We start from the raw sequence: 21,630 nt of genomic DNA on the forward strand, positions 1-21,630 counted from the left end.
AGCCTTCCGGTTTTTTTTCTCCGCCGGACGGCTTCTCCCTGCAGAGATCATCCGGCGCTGGACGAAGACGGACGTGGAACGCAAGATGCCGGGCAGCGGAACACAAGATACCGACCGGCATCTTACCGGTCCCGCTGGCACCCGACGCTGGAGAGGGAGATCGACGGACGACGCTGGACGGAGGACGACGCTGGAATCCTTACCTCCATGGTCCCGCTGGATGTGCACAGCGGGACCATGGAGGTAAGGCTGTGACAAAATTACGGGGTTAACCATCCTAGCCATTTTTTTTTGCCCGACCTTTGTACGGGCATACTGGCTAGGTGGTTAAAGAGTTCCAAGAGCTTGCAGAACAGCAAAAGATTTATTTTGCAAGTCATGCATACCACACCCCTCCCCCCATCAAGCCTCTGTCCTGCACACTGAACAAGCAGGGAAGCCCTGTTTGTATCTAGGAGAGTGTCTGTATGTTGGATGTCCTTAACCTGGGAACTACCTGTACTTATACAAAACTTTGTACTCCATGACTCCCCTAACGTTTTGTTCCGCCATTGTAAATGAAAACGCCACGTTCTGTATGTCATAAGATTCTGAAATGATTGCTGATTGGTTCAGTGCTGTCACATGCCCCTCCCTATCTAGAAATTGTAGAAGGCACAGCAGTGGGGGAGTGAAGGGAATGTAGGTGTGAGGGGATGGTGCTTTAAGGAAAACTACCAAAAAAATGACCACTTAACTTCACTGATGAAAGGCTCTTGATCCCTCTGTAAAGCTGTCCTGACTTCTCTCTTCTTTCCACTGCAGATGGGACCGCGGGCACTGCCATCTTCGTTTTTTTTTTTCCCTAGGTTCTGCCTCTGTCTTTGTTGTAGTTCTCTTCATTGGCTTCCATTTCAGCTTAGAATCAAATTCTATCTGCTGTGCTTTGACTTCAAATCCCTCCAAGACTTTTCTAGAGCTGCCCTGACTCTCTGGAATGGTCTTCCTCCTCCTATTCAGCTTTCTCCTTCTTTCTGCTCATTTAAAAGAGCACTTAAACCCCTCCTTTCATACTCACCTACATGTATTCTGTCTCTTAAACCCTCACCACTTCCCATCACTCCATATCTCCCTCCTGTTGTGCGATGCTCCCCCCAGCTCCTAGATTGTAAGCTCCTCTGGCCGGGGTCCTCTTCTCCTCCTGTGTCTCTGCAACCCCTATTTAATGTACAGCGCTGTGTAATATGTTGGCCTTATATAAATCCTGTTTATTAAAAATAATATTAATTATAATAATAATGTCACCCAGTCTTAAGCAGATGTAAGATTAAGTGACGTGTCTTCCTACAAATGTAAGAAAAAAAGGGGAGATCGCACTACACACTTTTTTGTGCAGAGGTAGCAGCTCGAAGCCTGATGTATGGATCTCAGAAGGCTGCGGGTTTCCCATTCTGTCTTTACCGCCACAGTAGTAAAGAGAGGAGGTGGGTTCCTCCTCAAAATGTTTTAAATAATAAAAAAAACACATTTTTATGTTATATAAATGGGATAGCCACCATTTTATATAAAGTGTAAAATTCGTTAATCTGTGTGCTTTGAAGTAACCCCGTCACTGAGTTAGAAGCTGGCTTTGGTGACTGGTTTATATTGGGGCATTCCCTGGGGCTTCTACCTGGCTACCATGAAAGTCTGAGGACATGACAACCAAAAAAATGCCCCTGTCAGGGTTTCCCTTCTTTCCTTACCCTGACCCTGGATGCAGGATCCCCCCCCCAGCCCACCTATCACATTAAACGCACCTATCACACACTAAATGCACCCTTTGTATAACTTTATTATATCGTGTGATGACTTTATCTCCCCACGTCTGGTGCATTATATCAATTAACAAAGCAGAGTAAATAAGCAGAAGAGAAAATTAAACCAATATTAGGTGGGACCATTCTTTGGCTTCAAAACACCATCAATTTTTAAAGGTACACTTGCACATAGTTTTTTAAGGAAGCTGGCAGGTAGGTTGTTCCAGACATCTTGTAGAACTAACCAAGGATCTTTTGTGGATGAAGGCTGCCTTAAATACTTCTGTGCGGGCCATACCATCTTTTCCAAGACCCTGTGTTCTTCTTTATGCTGAAGCCAGGTTTCTAATGAAAATGGCTGAATGTTTGAGTCATTGTCCTGCTGCTGAATAAATATGGGGATAAGCAGATGCCTCCCGGATGGTATTGCATGGTGGATACTGTGACCAAAGGTACATCCACCATGCTTCACAGCTCCCTGCAGACACAAAAAAATTTGACAGAGGGGCCGGGCCAATGGGAGAGTGGGCGGGGTCATGCCATAATGACACCACTGAACGTGACGTCATGATGGCATAACCCCCCCACACAGGCTCAGATCTGGGATGGGAGAGTGAGCGGTTTGTGTGCAGGAACACAGCCCGCCCACTCTCCCATCGCAGGCTTAGATTCGGGGGACGTGTTCCAGGGCCAGGGAAACATCCCTATTGGACCGTAGTTTGCCCATGCCTGCTCTAGATCCTGTTGGACTTGTGTGATGTACTACTGTTAACCCATTATTTCATCCTTTAGTGTATAGAAGTGATATTTTTATGCAGTGAAGAGCGGTCTTCAATAATATTGTCACAGGTGAACACAACCAGCTCTTGCTTTGCTACCAGGGTTAGCTACATGCTTTAAGTTTTTTTTGTGTATGAATATGGACAAGCTTTTGTTATTAGAGGAATGTTTTAGGCCTGTCATAGGGCAGCAAAATGACACAAGGGCCTGCCATTTCTTTTTCTGTTTTATTTTTTTCTGTCTAAAACAAGCCAGAACTATAAAATAAAAATCATAGCATTTCAATTCCTGTAGGTTATACCAATAACTTTTAATATAGATATCTAGAAAACCACAATTGTCTGTTGTCATTGGGGGTTGCCCTGGAAGGGTGGCCAAAGGGGGCATCTCATTAAAATCTGACCATTCAGATGGGTTTATCTGGGTTCAGATAAACTTACAGCACTTTTCTATTTGCTGAACTCACTTTTTAAAGATTATAACATGATTCTTCCTTCACATGGTAAACCAATCACTCTTTCAGTTCTATGTGTTGTTTTCTGCTGGAAAGATTATTTTTTTTATTAAGGAAGTTAGTGAGGCTGACAAAGTAGTTGAAACATTTAAAGAGGTGACCCTCTGTGAAGTCTGTAAAACAGTTGTGTGCTGGAGCAATGTATGAAAGCAAAAGTGGACTTGTTGCCTACGGCTGTGGTTTGCACACTTTGAGGTGAGCTTCAAGGTTGGTCGTCTGGTTTATTTATGAGACCCACAGAAGTCTCTGCTGTAAAGTCTGCAGTCCAAAATAATCACAGCCCAGATTTAAATAAGTTTCTATTTCCAGTGAAACAATTTTGTTACATCTGTTAGTAAAACCACTGTTAAATCTGTTATTAGTTTTTCTGACTGTGTATTGGGATGTGCTCTTGTTGTGGTGAGGCCTTAACAGATCAATAAAAATCAGTGTAAGATTTAACAATGCACCACTTTTACCGTCACTGAGGAAAATATTTTGGGTGGCGTACCTTTTAAATGCTTTATCATTTTTTTTTAATAAACAGGAAACACATCTACCTCTGTTTGCTTTGATAGGTAGCATACATTGGAAAAGATTGTGCAGAAATTCCAAGATTTCTTGCTAGCAAATATGGTCATCTTGCAAAGAGGCTGGATCTGAGCTTTAACTTAATACAGTAAGTGTCTTCAATTAATTCAAATTTTATGTACAGGTAAGCATTTAAACTCCTGCCTTAGTTTGTGAGAGGGGGGGGGGGGGGCAAGCAGCTGTTTGTGTAGGTGAATTTTCTGTGTTATGATAATTTGACCAAGCATACTGGACATGTTGCAGATGATCTGCTTATGGGATTACTAAACAGAACCAATCAATATATTTACATAATGTTTCCAGCTTCTTATGACACTATTGGTGTGATCAGAATCAGTAGTGGATGGGTAAATCCTTTGTGTCCTGCAGGCACCTATGCGACTAAAAATATGGGAGGCTTCTTGGCACTCTAAAGAAGTGCAATGCTCATTGTAATCATTAATTAAAAATGGCACAATAGGATTTTCTACCAACTGATTTACCTATGCTAAGACAGACAGAGCAGAAAGCTACATGGAGTCAGAATCAGTTGATTCTTCTCTGAACCAGGATGCTTTAGGTAATCATTTTCAGATTTTGCATTACATTGTTCCATTATTCCAGGCACTGACAATTAAAACATGATACTTTATTTACATGCAAGCATTTGTTTCTGGGTGACAGATTCCACTTTAATATCCAGACCTTATTTTGTTCTAAAAATGTCTGTATGTGTCCCATCTTTATGTAAGGTTTAATGTTTAGAATTAGATAAATTCAATTATTGCATTTCTTCTTTTCTGTTTAAAAAAATATTTTTTTTTTGTAATCAAAATGTTTTTTTCATTAGGACAACAGCCGAAAAACACATAGAGAGGCCCTCACAGTATTTTGTCTCTAACACAGCCTGGTAGTGTCAAATCTTTCTTGCTCCCACATGCCCTCATACATTGCATTCACCCATTACTATCAGGGGTTGCTTCATGTTAGAGAAGGGCAGGCAGTTTACAAGTTTTTTGCCCAATCAGAACCAAGCCTATAAGAGTCTGAAGCATATCAAAATTTGATCACTTGTCAATGAAAATAATAAAATATTGAAGCCAATATTGATTCGTCCATCTAGAGATATAGACAGCTGAAGTTTTCCTTTAAAACTTGAACTTGGCTTTGCCTTTTGAGCCAGGAGAGACTAAGTCATAGGTCTGCTGTAATCTGGAAATATAACATTTGCCAATAACGTAAGCTTTTATACCTCTGAATCCACTGATTCCTCTTTACTTGTTTATTTTAAGATTACCTCTTTATATGTTTTTATTATATGCTCAGTGTATGTTGGTACTATAAAGTGGAGCCCTATTTATATGTTATGTTAAAGCTTTTTCAGGTTTTTATTGGGACAGATAAACAAAGAGTTGCAGAAATAAAAAATTAATAAAAGTGGAATAAAGCTAAATAAAACTGAGATGTATTTAAATTTGAGCCTCAGGACAAATACCAGGCACAGGAAGTGTATACATCTTGAAAGGTTGGGCACATGAAGCAATATTTTTCTCATACCTAGGTATAAGGATTTGATGTAAATTAGGTCAGAGGTGCAGTTGCCTGTTGTTCTAGACCCTGAACCCCCATGATATGACTTTTTTCTGTTTTTTTCCTACTCAAATTAGTAGACAAAATATAATTAGCAGTAAATCTGCCTATACTGTTGTAACCTACACATTCTGCTACTGATTTCTGCTTTTTAATACTTTTTGAACACAGGACGGCTTAATAATTGACTGAATCTAAATAATGACTGCAAGTTTGAGGGGCAGGGGTGGACAGACTATTTACATATTCTTATCATTAGAAGAGATTTCATACAATCCATCGCTGACATTTTGAGGATCCTTTCTCAAAGATCCTTAAACATAACAAAAACACTCTACAGTCAGTTTTTTTATGACCCCAAAAACCCAAATCTGAGTAATTTGCTGAAAAATGGCCAGATTGGAGCATTCACATCATATCTGTGCATTTTCATGCCTTGTTGTACCCCAGGATTTTCCCTCAAATTAATAAAAATAAACTTTTTATACTCAGTTGCCAGATTGTAAGCAAAGGAACATGTGAGCCATGGTTGCGTTCCATGATTTCAGCAATGACAACTTGATTTGCACATTTGTCATTTGCAATGTTCTTAGTTACTGTATTCCTGTTGTAAACAAACAAGCTTTGTCTCTATGCTTACCTGTTCAGTCACCTTATTTGTTATACTTAGATGCAACCTGTGCCCTGGTTGGGCCTCCAATAAAAATAAAAGATATATTTTTCATTAGGTACAGATAGATAATTTGCCCAGAACCACTAGCCCTGAAATAAATAAATATTTTTACTAGTTATGAGGTGGTGAGGCCTAGTGCATTATGTGGTCAGATTCTAATAAAATATTTCCTATTACTAAACTGTAGTGTTGACATAGGAATTTTGGAGCCTCATCTCACGAAACTATCAATTTATTTATTACAGTCAATAATAACATCTTTATTTACTCAAGTCCTTGAAAATTCAGGCTAGCCTGTAATATCATTGAAGTGACTTTAGCTTACTTGTAAGGGAATATATAGCATAGCAATAGTATTTTGACAAGAGGTTGCAGGCCACTTAGAAGTATGTGAGCAGCTTCTTGATCTACCAGTCCCAAGTGGACTTTTTGTTAGTTACTCCATTTGTTTTATGGATATGGCTGGCAGTTCACACATTTTACTTGTTGCCTGGTGTTGTGCTTTAGGTAAGAATTCTATTCTCACTTTTTAAGCAACTCCCCCCCCCCCCCCCCATTACTGTGGTAAGTAGAATTAGTTTGGAACATTTACACACTGCGGGGGTTTGGATAGTTTGCTTATTGTTCTTATTAACAAACCCATAGAAGACATTTTAAAAGTTGTATAAATTCTATCCATTTACCTCAAGTTTGTTTTATTTTACACTTGTACTGAGAAAACCTTTTTTTTGGAAATGCTAGTTGCTTGGCTCTCTATGGTATTTTGTAAGACACTGAACAGGAGCAGTAATGGTTACTGAGAAAGTCACAATTATTATTGATAATATTATCCAGTATTTATATAGATGTGATATATTACGCAGTGCTTTACAAAGTCCATAGTCATGTCACTAACTGTCCCTCAATGAGACCAGAACTTTTAACTTGGGTATTTTAAATCAGCAATTAGAAACCGCCAAGAAATCCTGGGCTGAAAGGAATATATAGGGTGCTTTGTTGCCCCCATCTTCGGAGAATGTTTTTGACTAAGATGTTTCCTAGTTGTGAAAAACATTCTATACAGCCTGTAACAATAAACTGCACACATTGAAGATGTGACTTCCCTAAGCAGTGCACAGCCCATCCTGGAAAAGAACTAAACTCCCAAATCCGCATGGCAGCCAAGCTTTTTCAGAAGAAGGGCAGAAATAGTTGTCGCCATATATATCTCATGACAGGTTTCATTTTGCAGGTTTAACATTTTGGAAATATGGATGTAGGCTATGTATTACATAAACGGTGAACAGAGATGATAATCATTACATCATTTTACAAAAGTTTATTGTTTGAATATTTTTAATGGCTTATCAGTGTAGACACTTAACATTAAATTCACACGCCGAACACGAAACAGATATAATACACAGAAGAGTAAGTCTTCAAATTTTAAAGGCTTTTTTCTGAAAGCTATGTTGTTTCCCATTCTGTTATTTCTCTCCTGTACTTCGGTCCTTTCTACTTATTTGTACACCATGTACTGTCTAGTCACAGAGCACAAAGGTGACTCTGATAGGAACCACCACAGTTGGTAATGTTGGCACTAAACACCAGTCATTCTTACACAATAGGTATAGTTAGCTGGTTTTTAGAATTAAATATGTTAAAATATGTTGTTTTTTATATCTTTTTCTGATATCTGGAGTGGCAAATATTTGTAGCTTCTGAGGCATGTTGTCTTTTATAGACAGTACCAATGTTCCAGCCATTCAATGTTGAAAAATAGTTTGTAATGGATCTGGATTTTATGATATGTGTGAAAAGGGATGCAGTTTTTGTCACATATAGTGCTGCACCTATCCAGAGAGTTAAGAAAGCCATCCTTCCATTGGACAATGAGCTGTGTGTCTTAAAATCCTTTCTCTGTCTATCAGATGAAATTAATTTTATGCATTTTGACAGCAGGGGTTGAAGTACAGTGGGTACATTGTAGCAAAGCCTTAAATAAGATTTGTTCTGCATGCCAATCTTGTGTGTAATATGTGAGCATCCTTTCAGTTGATTTCCACGTATGTGTGCTTCTCCAATCAATTACACAGATTCAAATTTTTTAAATTTTTTTTACCAAATTTGTATCTATTTTTCTAGATTTTGAGTAGTTTCTGTTACAGATCCAAGATGTTCTAAATTCAAAACAAATTCCAGTGATACAGAAAAAGCAGATGAGATGTCAGATTCAGGAATTTATACCTTGATGAACTTTTCACAAAAACTAAGAAAAAAGTGGTGTCATGATTTGTCTCATGTTTGGATTTCTGAGATTGTGGCTCCTTATTTCCCAAACACTGGGGGCGTTGAGAAATGGTGACCTCTCTATGTAGGTACCATGATATTTAAATGAATAAGATGATTGCACCAATGTTGTAGCCAGGTTCATGACTGCCACTGACACAAGGGTTAGGGAAATCCTCTGTATGTCGCACCCCCATGGTGTCTGTAGTGCAGTCCACATTTGTCTGCAGGACAGTACGGCACTCCGCCATGGGTATTCAGCTGTGCTGTGGCTTTATAGCTGTCAGTAAATGAAGACCTGTGTTTTGTTTCAGCTTTGATCATTCTGGGCATTCTCCTTCATGAATTAGAAAGTATGATATTAGCATCAAGAGATACCACAAGAGTGATAGTGTAATTGTGGGGAAGTCAATGATTATGGAGAATGTGCAAAAGGAGAAAAGGGGAGTGGTGTTATCTCTTGATAGAAATGCATATTTATCACCATGGATGGTTGTTATTAATGTTGCTGTCTCACAGAAACACATTTTCTGCATTAAATCCATTTAGTATGTGCATTATTTGGCCTGCAAAGCCATGAGGACATCAAAGCCCCTTAGGCATAAGAGCACAGTGCCCTGCTGTGGAAGCTGAAGAGAGCTTGATCAATAAACCTGACATGTTAATGCAGAGCAAATAGAATAAAAGATTTTTTTTCTGACAAGACATGAAAAATCACCTCGTGGCAGCTGGCAGGCAGAAGCAGTAACTGCACAGACTGTGGCAACGTTGATCTGACAAACAAAAAGGAGAGATGATGGTTATAAGTTGGGTTTGTTTCAAACTTCTTTCTTGACCTGTCAGGTTTTGAAGGTTTTTGAATGGCTTTTTTTTGTCATGTGAAAATTGTAGTCTTGAGTAGTTATGGTGCAGTTATGTCTTCTCGGATTGTAAATGCTGTGGTTTTAATTGATTTCACTTTAGCTGTTGAAGCTGTCAGGCATTTATAATCCCTAAGTCCTATAGATACAGAGCTGGTATGTCATGCTTCAATGTGTAGTTATCAGGAAATTAATATCCTTAATGAACTGGTGCTTTCAAGCTAACAGGGCGTAAAATCCAACTTACCCTTTTCAATTGCTAATAGCATATCCCCCTCCTTTTATTTAGTTTGGAGAACAGCTTTCCAACAGCCTGCTCCTTTGATGCCCGACAAAATGCCAGCTTTGCTGTGGGTGCATTGCGTGATCAATTACAATAAATATAGTAATTACACTAGAGTTAGTAATTAACATAATTGTAGTCAATTACTACAAATACAGTGTACAGCTAAATAAATGAGAGGGGAGAAATTAGCACGCTAATTGATTTATCTTTATAACTGCTTTGTTTCCTGTTCCATAGAATTAGTAGCTTCATTATTTTTATATCAGCAATTTATGTAAGTGTGTGTGCGTATATATATATATATATATATATATATATATATTATCACATACAGATCACAGGCATTGGTTTTTATTCTTATCTGATTTAGGAAAAGATTATATCATTTCCTGGTGTTGAGTGTGCAAGAATGCAAGAAAGACTAGGATCAGTAGTGAATATATAAAAGAGAAGTGGCCTCAGTACTTTGGTCAAAGGCAATTACTATAAGCCCTATTTTATGTCCATTTTGCCCTCAACCATTAATCATTACAAAATAGTCACTAGATCCTTTTCCAATATTGAAATGTTACTACATTCATTCAGTGAAATATGACTATATGTTCAGACTGTTATAGAGTGCAGTTGTAGCCTCTTCATGTCTGTGAGCCTCACCCTAATTGACATGTACTGTCTCACCCTTGGCCACCCATAGGCAATGAATGGAGATGGGAAAAAAGGGGTTCAGCTGTGCCCACTGCCACCTGCTGTCAAATGTTTAAACACTGGTTTAATAGGAACCAGCACATCATTTGGGGCAGCTGAGTTGGCAAGGTGCCCACCATTGGAAGCAGTTTGGGAACACCTGTTCACTCCACTCATCTGAACTTTGCTAACAGAGATAGAAAGTAAGCAGAGGAATCTTGGACTGTACTACCCCTAATAGAGTACTAATTGTACCTATCTTTTGATATGACTATTTACACTGCCATCTGATGTCAATGCTACAACATTCCTCCCACATCCCCTACATCTGTAAAATCCAGTGCACATCAGTGCAATAATCTCTTATTAGACTGAAACAGGACTTTGCTCCAGTAGTGTAGATACTTTCCGTTCAAAATCCATGTCATGTTACTGTGAGGAAATGGGCAGCACTGCACTGGTTCTTTTACAACCCAATATTTAAAGCAGAAGGCCTGAATTAACATTCAAATGTTAACATACTATAGATTGGCTATTTCAACAAATGAAATTTAAACATTTATAAACACAATTACATTGATACTAAAAAAAAAAATCAGAAAGCCTTGGTGGCTTGCATGTAAAACCTATTGCATTTGTATTTATTGGAAGTAAATCAATTATTGCTTTTGGTGACATATACACTTGGAAGATTCAGTGGATGTTTGGTGAATTTCAGTTTCATTCCTTTATAAATATGCCCCCAGTGTTGCCTTTCCCACACAATTACCAGTCTACTTACTAGAAAAGTTATCCAAGGTCTCACATTTACTGGTTGGACTCGTGTCATCACGTCACCATAAGTATTACGCATCCCAATTGTAACAATTCTTGCATTGGATAGCTTTGAAATGTGTTTTACTGATTCTTTAATGGATCCCCCAGCTTCCCCAGCTGGTAGCATTGCTGGACCCCTATGTGGCCCAATCCTATTTTCCCTTAGGGCTCACTCCCTTAATTTTGCAAAACTGCAGAGAAAGCTGCCACAAACAATTTTTTTTTTTCCTCTCACATTTGCAGATCTAACCTCTTAAGCATACCTACATTTACCTGGGCTGGCAGTCGTTTTGCATTTTAATGACAAATCACGCACGATAACTTTCATTCGAAACGAAAGTGCCTTAAATGTCTTGGGCTGTCAGAATGAGATGCCGGGAGCTTGATGAAAAGAGAACAAAGAAGATAAAGTATGAAGCCTAGATACAGTGCAAAATGAAATAAAACCTTGTACAGCCTGTCACTGGTGTCAGTTGATATTCATATCTAAAGCACATTATAGTATTACTTTGGTACGCATAGCTTACTCATCTGTCTGTTTTAATTCATTACATACTCTTGAGTCCTATGTGTCAGCAGTGGGGAAGAGAGGTGAAAAAAAATCAGCTGGCTCCTGTGAATTTGAAGGCCAGTAATGTAAAATAATGCAATAGAGGCTGTGAACAGAACTATCCTGTGCTTGTTTGTTACAGTTTTTTTTTCCTTTCACTTATCTGCATGGATTCATATTTGCTTGGAGACAAGTAAAATCTAGGCAAACTGCTAAATGCTACAATAAATTACATATATGGGAGCTGTTTTACCATTAAAATGATTTTTATTTATCTCCATCTAGTATGACATCTACACTTATCTGTTTGATGGCAGTGTGAGGTTGGTGATCTGAATCTTTATTTCCTATAGTTTAGCAGTACAGTCTGGTAGCCTTTCTGGGTAACTGGTTAGCCCTCTGCTCACAAATCATCATGTTGTTTTTTAAGTACATGTATATGCAGTACACCAGGCTGACACCTTGCCATGTCCATGACTCAACTAGTCAGAGACCTAATGTACAGGATCTTTCAAGGGGCTGATACCAAGTAAAAATCACATATATACAATAGTATTAAATATATTCAATCATTTTTGATGATTACACGGATATATTTATTAGTGAGAACAAAAAAAGTAGTTTGCAAACTAGTACTTGTAGTCACTGCTTCTGTCTATACCACTGCCTATAGACTCAATATACACCTGAAACCTTGCAAAAAATAACTTGAAAAATCATACTTCTGGGTGTAGTTGTAGACATGTTCACATCCCACTGCCTCCCACTATTGGTAATGTTCAGATAGAAGAATACTATCTTCCCCATTACTTTGCATACTTTGGCCAGGATTTATGAAAGGTCTCCAAGGCTGGAGAGGATACACTTTCATCATGGAAGCTGGGTTACTTCTTCAAAGTAGTTTGCTAGCAAATATTTTGAACCTTGGAGCAGATCCAAGCATACACCATGCAATATTTTAGATTAAGTGGATGACGGATAGACAAATCGATCAAATCGTCATTCAGACGATTAACTATCATATTGAAACTAATTTTCATGTAATGATTCATATTTTAAATAGATGTAATTGTATAACTGATCCTAATTCTCATCATTTGTGAAAAAACTGGACAGCACATAGAATACTTCTAGTTAATTGCAAGGATTGATGCAAATGTAAATTTAGGTTATTTGATTGAAAGTAAAATTGAAGAATTATGGCATATAGTATACCTTCCAACTAAAATGTCACCCTGTACACAAATATATTATATTTTATTCACATGAGAGCATTCATGATCTGGTGTTTGTCATGGCAGTTGTTGGGTAGTGTGTTGTGGTGCACATGCCAGAGTGTAATGCAGTTTATATGTAGAAGATTGTGTATGTAATCTAAAGCACTTGTGTGTATAAATGACATCAGTAGGACTGTCATTCAGCAGCACATTAACCCTAAGCATTAATAACACTGGGGAGCAAGTTTGGACAAATTTTTTGTCGTCTTTTAATTTTTAGGCTTATTTACACTAAAAATAGGTATCCTGATTCAGAAAGTGAAGTTAGTTTTCCTCTATCAGGTCAGGTTTTTTCTCTACCGCTTCTGTTAATGTGATTACTGTAGCGTGGATTTGTATAGGCTATTCATTTACACGCAAAGACGGTGTGGTCAGAGGTTGTGTGCTGCTCTATGCAGTGAATAAGCAAAATGTATTTTTCTACTTACACACGTATTTCCTTTCTTTCAGATTGTGTCTGGCTCTGCTGTTTCTGGGCGTAAGTGCCTAAACAACCTTGATTTATTTAGGTATATTTGTGGCAGTTTCACCATTCCCAGTCAAAGGGCAAACACCAGCACATTTGTAGGGCAAGCCTATTTGGCATATTCCAAAGGTAAACTTGGTGATCAAGATAAGTCTTGGGCCCCTCATAAGGTGTGCAAACAGTGTGTCGAGGGTTTACGGATGTGGACAACATGAGTTGAATGATTTGGCACGTAATTTGGGATCAAAGAAGGCTTCAGAACTCCTAGCATCAAGACTGCATCAGAAAAACTTACTAAAAAAAAGGAACTAAGGTATCATACTTTCGAACCAGAGAAATTGCATTTCTGCAGTACTTTAGAACTGACAGTGGCTTTGTGTATTGCTATAACATACTTAATGGTTTAATGGAGGAATTGGGAATTACAATCTATAACTCAACTGAATGGCGACTATTCATCGATAGCTCAAAGCGAGGCTTGAACTGTGTCCTCCTTCACAATGGCAATATATTTGGGTCAGTCCCAATCGGCCATTTAGATTCTCTTTGTGAAGAATATGCAGACATAAAGAGAGTCATTGAGTTGTTGCAATATCACCAACACAATTGGATCATTTGTGTCGACCTTAAAATGGTATGCTGCCTTTTTGGTCGGCAACATGCGAATACACCAAGTATCCCTGTTATCTGTTCATGTGGGACAGCAGAGCTTGTGAGAGGCATTGGATGGAAAGGAATTGGCCTCCAAGATCTGCCCTAAAACCAGGGGATCCAAACATTCTACATGAGCCACTTGTTGATAGAAAGAATATTGTATTCCCACCTCTGCACATGAAACTGGGTCTGATGAAGCAGTTCGTTCCAACTGAAGGAGACTGTTTCTCATTTTGGCATTCCCTAGCCTGTCATTTTAAAGAATAAAGGCACATTGAACATTTCATCAGGACAATGTCTGAAGTTGAAAAGAATGCATGGTTATCATTCAAAGCCATTGTCAAGGTCTTTCTCGGAAAAACACAAGCAAATAATTACACAGAAATTGTCCAGAAACTCGTGGAGAGCTACAAAATGTTTGGTTGGAAAATGAGCATCAAGGTGTATTTTCTGCATAGCCATCTTTCTAACTTCCCAGAAAACCTTGGTGCAGTCCGTAATGAGAATGGTGAACAATTCCACCAAGATTTGAAGGTCATGGAAGGACAGTATCAGGGTAGATTGGATGTACATAATGATTGCTCACTAATGTTGGAGCATCCGGCGGGATTGTCCTAACACGGAACACTCCAGGAAAAGCTATTAACGTAAATTTTTACCTTAACTGCTTACCCGATTAATTTTCAAATGTTTTACTGTAAAAAAAAGTCATAGAGTAACAATAGATCCTTTTGTTATGAAAAAAAGAAATGCAAATAAACAGTACATTCGCGTTAATATTTCATTATTTTTTCATTGTATGTAAAATTTGTATATTTTGGATAATGGAGGGTACTCTGTATCGTAAAAACTGGATGTGATAGCAAATAAACTGGGGTCATTTCTGGATTCACTACCCGAAAATTGGTAGAAAAAACAAGTTTAAGATCTAACTCAACAAAATATGCACTCCCCAGTGTAATCCACAGAAGTCCTGCTGCTGTTGAGGGTAAGATGTGACTTACAGTACATAACAGAATAAAAGGGTCTGGAGATCACACCATATAACTTTTTAGGAATGTTTAAATGTGAATTTTGTGTATTTTAATCACCATTGAATTTAGGGTAGTTGAAAAACATATACATGGCTTTACAGTGGACTTGTAGCAGTGGTTTGGTTAAGTAAATGTAAATTGATTTTCATGTTAAATATACCAATCAATATCAAGGTATTTTAAAGAAATATATTAAGATTGTTTCATGTTTAGATCATCTTTATTGGTTTCCTTGTTTGCTAAGAAAAACCTGGGTAAGTGTAACCACTATGTGGGTAGTTTATGCCCACCAGTATGAATTAATTTGATCAGTGTGGCACATGTATTCTAAATTCAGGAGCCAGAAAAGCAAGTTAAGAGTCTGTAGTCTGTTTAGGGAGCCAGAGAACAAGGTTTTATAATGGTTACAACAGAAAACCTAAATGCCAGTTTAAATGTACTTATAATAATATTAATATATTAATAATATGCGTTGCCACTTTTACAGCTGCAGTCATTTTGAATAAGATCCAAACACAAAGTCACTAAAACACCTGTAGTGCAATTGCAGTGTATTGCATTATACTAATATTGGTGTTAGTAGTATGCTGCTTTTGGTGCCAACATCCAAGCCCTTGGAAAGTTTTCACTTTTGACTTTTTCATTGTCCCACATTATCGACCTATTATGAACTGTGTTTGTTTCTGGATGTTATAGTCCAGTTTAGCAATCCCACCTCATTTACTTCTGGTACAAACACATAGTCTTAACACATTTTTGTATGTGAAAATAAAGCATTTGTGAGACTGTATGTGTTAACAAAGGGAAACATTGGGATTTTGAATGTATCTATTATTAGGCTATTGAGCTTATTGATAGCCTAGGTCTTTCCTTTAAATATTATTTCATTTCAAAACTGAGAATGATTTCACACTGAAACCTTGTGATTCAGTGCAGTGATTCAGTATTTGTTGTTTTACATCACATTATTAAAAGACTCCAATTGAATTTTTTTGAATGGCAAGCAGAACATTTTCCACTGTCAAACTGTGAATGTTTGTACCTTGTCTTATGGTTCCTTTTCATTGGGCCTGTTCACACCTTGGTGTCCTGCATTTCAATGGGGTGGGGGTGTACATATTAGTGTCCTATATACAAAGTGTTAATTCTGTGTAAATGATCACATCCTGTAATGTGCTTTTACTTTGTAATATCATGTGTTACTGTGTCCTAGTCAAGAGCAAAGCAAATTACACTTTTAATATATATTTTTTCTATTAAGAACTTTGCCATTGTATCATTTTGTTCTGTGCTAACCTCAAATGTAATAGAAACAATTTTTTTTATATGTATTATGAATTTGTTTTGCATAGGAAATATAATACTCAAGAAATGTTAAGGATTTCCTTTTTCTTAAACATGGGATTATTCATCCTTGAAATTGTTGAACGCAATGGCTTCGTGGGTTCAAATAACATAGATATCTCTCTGGATTGTATAGGGCCAAATGAAACTGTTCAGTTGCAGTGTCCTCTGAGCTTTCACGATGCGTAGGCTGAATTGGGGTCAGACCTACGATAAATAAAAGCTACATCATACCTGCCAGGCTGAATGTAGCAGAGTCTTTGAAAATGTAACCCTAGGCTAAATATCCCCTGTTATGTTTCCAGACTGATGTGTGCTTACCTCGCTATCAATTATTTACCCTGCTGAACTAGTAAACACTGCTTCTGAGATCTCAGGCCTCACTAAGTATCTGATAAACACAAAGCACCTTATATTGGCATGAGAGCATTTATTTTTATCAGCAATTTTTGAGATTCACAGATCCTAGAGATTTATTCTTTGTTAGTTTAACATTTATGATAAGCACAATGTATTGTTTGCTGTGTGCTGGGCAGGTAAACTAATGTACTGTACAGAAACACTTCAGCCAACATAATTTTCATTTTATCATTGATTGTGTGAACCAGGCTACACAAGTTTTCAGATCCCTATAGTATCCCCTCTATGGTAAGGAATATTGTGATTTGGAGAACAGCTAATTGCTTAGTTTACCTGTATGTGTTGTATGTTTACTTGTTGTACCTGCGACAGGGCAACTGTGTGGTTTTGTGATTTAGGGGCTCTTTAGAGTTGTATGTTTAAATTGCACAATAATATTACAGTTCAGTTAAAAATCAGTCAAAGACCTACATTTGTATCCATGAGTTACAATGAGGGTGCTATTTGAGCATTCATTTTACACTTATAAAATTGAAAAAAACCAAGCAATATTTCTAACTTTGTTACATACATTGTCATAGGAAATTGTTTTTAGCTTTCATTTGTGTTAGTGTCGTTAAAGAATATTACATAAATTTGGTGTACGTCATGATAAAATCCCCCCCCCCCCCATTCCTATTTAGAAATGCAGGTGTCCAAAATGGACATGGTACAGGAACCTGGGGTGTATATTGCTCAGGGTTCAGAAATAGGCAACACACTGACCAATGTACAACCAAATACCTGACCTCACAAGCTGCATATTTGACCCAGGATAATTGTTTGAATGACAATAATGATTCAATTTGTTGAAAGCACGTTGTATTCTCTCTCTCTCTCTCTCTCTCTCTCTCTCTCTGTCTATATATATATATATATATATATATATATATATATATATATATATATATGTATTGGTAGGGCACACAATTTATAATAAATCCACATTAAACAAAAATCCAATAATTACATTTTTTTTAAGCTCAAATGATCGATTTGCTGCTTCAGAACTCCTTAAGGTTGGGGTGGTGGGTAGGACTAAGCCATCGGGTCAAGTGTGCTTGTGAGAGTTGACTAAGGATAGCAATGTTACATTTTACCTAAAACATAAAGCTGTTAGGTTCAATATGTATTTAGCAAGCAAATAAATTGCAGGACATCATTGCACCTTATTGATATTGAAATATTATTTAGAATTACAGATATTTTGTTCAGGAACAACCAGTTAAAAGCAGCACAAGGAGCAGGAATGCACACTGTTTCTCATAGTTCTGTTTCCATTAAAGACAATTCCACAATTTTTATTCTGATCACAGTGTGTGCCCTATCTTCCTACTCTGTTTCAGATTTGTTACCTTCCTCATCATGTCCAAAACCACAGAAAAAGACAACTTTCTGCTCAATACTACAACTAAATAATCTGGGCTATGTTGCTATATAGGGGGCCAAACATAGTCAGTTAACAGGACCTTCACTTACAGCAGGGTTCTCATAGAGCTCTACCTTCGAAAAGTCATCTTTGTAATAAGTGCAGTTACCACATTACCACACCTACTGCAGTCCTTTCTCCCCCCCAAAAAAGTGTTTCTGTAATAAATTTTGAGGTGGTGATCATTTACAAATGTCATGAAATACAAAAAAGGAAATTATGTCAAATAAGGTTTGATAAGTGTCACTATAGTATATTCTTCTGCATTTCCTCGCTTTCATGCTGCATAAAATACATTTCTAAAATCAGTGATGGGAAGGCCCTGAATGCTTCACTCATGTTAACTTCAGAGAATAGGCTGTATGCTGGCAGAAAATGGTGATGTGAGCATTGTCAGTGCCTCATGGCAGGACTTCCAAGTCTTTTGATGACTGAGCTGCTTTTTCCTTTTTCATTGTGACACATTCTTTCAACAGTCTGTTTCTAAGATTCTCTACTTTAAGAAATTTGCTTTGAGGTCGGAATAGTTTACTTGTTGCCTTATTTTTAAAGAAGCCCATGTGTATATTTATACAAGTGTGTGTCTTTATACAGTTTGTGTATGTGTGTATATTTATTTTTATGTAAATATATATATACATACATAAGTACATATGCACTGCTTAAATTTGTGCCACCAAATTAGCTCTGGCCCATTGAGGTATGGACATCACAATTTCACAAGTCCTTGGAAGGTGTCCTGTGATATCTGACATTAGAAGTACATCCTTTGAAAGGTATGTAATTCTCTTCAGAGATATTTCATCTCATCCTCTGTTCATCTTTAGGACACATTTGAAGTCAAATCTCCTTCCTGAGATGTCACACTACCTTCTTCCTTTTGTGTGTCCTTCCCTTTCTCTTGACCAGGTAAAAGGTACAAACACATATTATCCGTATGATCTGAAGGAAAATGTGATTCCTTAGCCAAGTTCACCCTCCTTCATTGCTTCATGGTCTAGTGCTAACTATCTGCACTATGCATTCTATCATCTTTCTCTCATGATCAGCAATAAGTTTTTATTCAGGAATCTCTTGTTTGACCAGATGGGCTAGCCTGCCAAACCATGGGTCTTGTACATTTGTCCCTGGGTGCTAACCATTTGAGGTGCTAACCATTTGAGGCTGACAACACCCCAAAAGAACATTGGCGATGCTCTGATCTTGTTGCCAAGCCATCACCATGAGACCCTTTTTAAAGGGCCATGTGCCCTACAGTTGGTCATTTCACTCAGCAGCAGGCTTTCATGGCAGGGAAAATGAAAGGAGAGACCTTGAGTCTCAGTAATCTTGCATAAAAAAGGGATGTGAACAGCTGACTAAGGAGGTCTGCCTAACAGGTAAAACATGAATCTAGGAATGGAATCTTAATCCCACCCCAAACATGACAAAGTCTCCAGCTCTTAGTCTCTTCCCCCTGTTACCAACACAAGTCCTGGAGCTCCTCACCATGTGTAGGTTGGAAACATAAGTGACACATAAACACCATCCATAACCCTTTCAACAAGTGGCTAACAATACTGTATATATATCTCAATAGCTGAAATTAAGGGAATAATTTAAAAACAAAATATGTAAAAATTAGAACACCACTCTTAGCTGTACTTGGGGTACATTTCGTAATGGTATCCCATGTGTATGGTATTGTGTGTTCATAAAACAAAAAATAGCATAGTGGAGTCTGATATGTCTGATATTTCTGTACAAGGTCACATAATGACTGTAGCCAACCACCGCAGACCATTTTTCTTTAAAATTCCAAAAGCAGTATTCAAAGTTTTTCCCTAACATTTAAGATCATTACATCATTTCATTTAGCTATCCATATGTAATTATCACACTGTATCTAAATCAAGGAGCTGAAAATGATTGAAAAAGGTTACTTGGTTGATGCCACCTTAACCTAAGAAAATAAAATTCCTAAATATTTATAGTTTTGCATGTTTACATGGAGAATTGAAAAGTAGAAAAAATTCACTTTGCATGTTTATAAATACAAGAAGGCTTTATTTATATTTAACATTACTGTGCTAAATAATAATAAACATGTCATGAATAATGTAGAAATATCCTCAAACATGTTTATAAATCACATAAATGGGGCCGATTTTGATTTTATGTGAAAGGACAGTAAACAGGAAATCTACATTTTGGTCATTTTTAAACTATGTCATTATGTGTGGGCGATAAAGAAGAGACATATTTTCTGTTTTATCATTTCATTCCAGTGTTTCTTCTGGTTCTTGTATGTTGTTATTTCATGCTTAGGCCTACAGTTTGGGAGGATGAGTATTTCACTTTTGTACTGTTCAGAATATATTTCAATAAACCAGTTGTCATGTGATGCATGAAACTCGATCTTTTGTGTTCTTGCTAGCTGACCCCTTAAGTAGAAGTTTAATAAGGGATAATTTAACATGTGAATTGATAATCCTTTTGTTTGTGTAATAATAACTTTAACTCCTTGAGCAAAGTATAGGAGAAAAATAATTATTCAGAAGCACAACATCAACTGTGTTTATAAAGGAAAAATATTTTAAAACACCTTTTCAATAATGTGTTTTACCTAATTGAAACACCCTCAGTGAGTCGGGGTTTCCAAAATGCCTAATGTAGATGCTGACACCTTTGCTTGTCCTGTAAAATCTCAGTGATGTTTGATGGCATGTGATGTATGGCATGAATCTACCTGGACAGCACACCATGACAGATTGTTTTAATATTGGTGGCACAGAATAATGTAGACAAGCATAGCCTAGGACAGCAAAAACAGTAACCACTATGTTTATGTATGGCATGGTTCATGGTATCCTTTAAAGCAGGGCTGTCCAATCCCACCATTCTTAAAAACATTGCAGTGGTAGGGCTTTAAAGGGCCATGGGTAAATAAAGCCTAAACCTATATACATATGTGCACTATCACTATTCTCAAACATTACAGTTTTTTGCTGGGTAGAGTATAGCAGAATGTGCCATTTAAGTGTGTATTGGAATAGTTGTTTATAATCAATGTGGGAAGCAAGCCAAACCCTTGTTCTACTTCCAAGTAGACAATTTGCAGCCTTTACACTCTGGAAGCAAATGGGACTCACAAAATACTAAAACCTATTTAATAAGCCTACATTAAAACTGAAACCTTATAGGAACTGAGCCAAGCATTTAATATTCATTTACAGCAATTTATGTACTTTCTCCAGTTTACCACTTGTTGGAAAGCTTACACTAAGACATACTTTGTTTCTAAACCTACCTTTGTGGAAAAACATCATAACTAAAAGATACTCTGTATTTATGATATATCCATTCCCTAGCAATCTTTTTGTTGTCTTGGTCTGGTTCATAAACTGTGAATTGTTTAAAATAATGCACTGGGCATACCTACCATTTTCAATCCAAACTGTTTTTGTTCCCATTGCTTCCAAGTGTCTAAAATGCAGCTTTTTTAATACCATCCCTTTCTCATAATAAGGGTTAGTATTGAGGTTGATTTACTAAAGGATTCTATGTTGTTTACAAGTGCACTATCACTGTTCTTGAGTTCATTTATTTAGCTTAGTGAAAGAGGTGAAGCTCTGCTGACTTCAGCCCTCCAATCATAGGCAAGAACAAAATATCAGTTTTGTTCACATTTCCTTGCATG

The 21,630-nt window shown here is 37.3% G+C and overlaps 1 protein-coding gene and 1 long non-coding RNA gene across 2 annotated transcripts in view; both read left to right on the plus strand.

Annotated features, from left to right (window-relative positions):
* The window catches only part of LRMDA (leucine rich melanocyte differentiation associated), a 414,646-nt gene that overhangs the window by 1,411 nt on the left and 391,605 nt on the right, over positions 1 to 21,630 (plus strand). Inside the window, exon 2 of the mRNA XM_072424927.1 lies at positions 3,630 to 3,730. Coding sequence (XP_072281028.1) covers positions 3,630 to 3,730 — 101 coding nt within the window. The remainder of the gene's footprint in view (positions 1 to 3,629; positions 3,731 to 21,630) is intronic.
* On the plus strand, positions 3,865 to 11,261 carry LOC140339992 (uncharacterized). Its single transcript, XR_011922566.1, has 2 exons — positions 3,865 to 4,201; positions 11,042 to 11,261. It is a non-coding gene; the product is annotated as an uncharacterized lncRNA (long non-coding RNA).

The sequence above is a fragment of the Pyxicephalus adspersus genome, chromosome 10 (genome assembly GCF_032062135.1).
Source record: "Pyxicephalus adspersus chromosome 10, UCB_Pads_2.0, whole genome shotgun sequence".
NCBI lineage: Eukaryota > Metazoa > Chordata > Amphibia > Anura > Pyxicephalidae > Pyxicephalus > Pyxicephalus adspersus.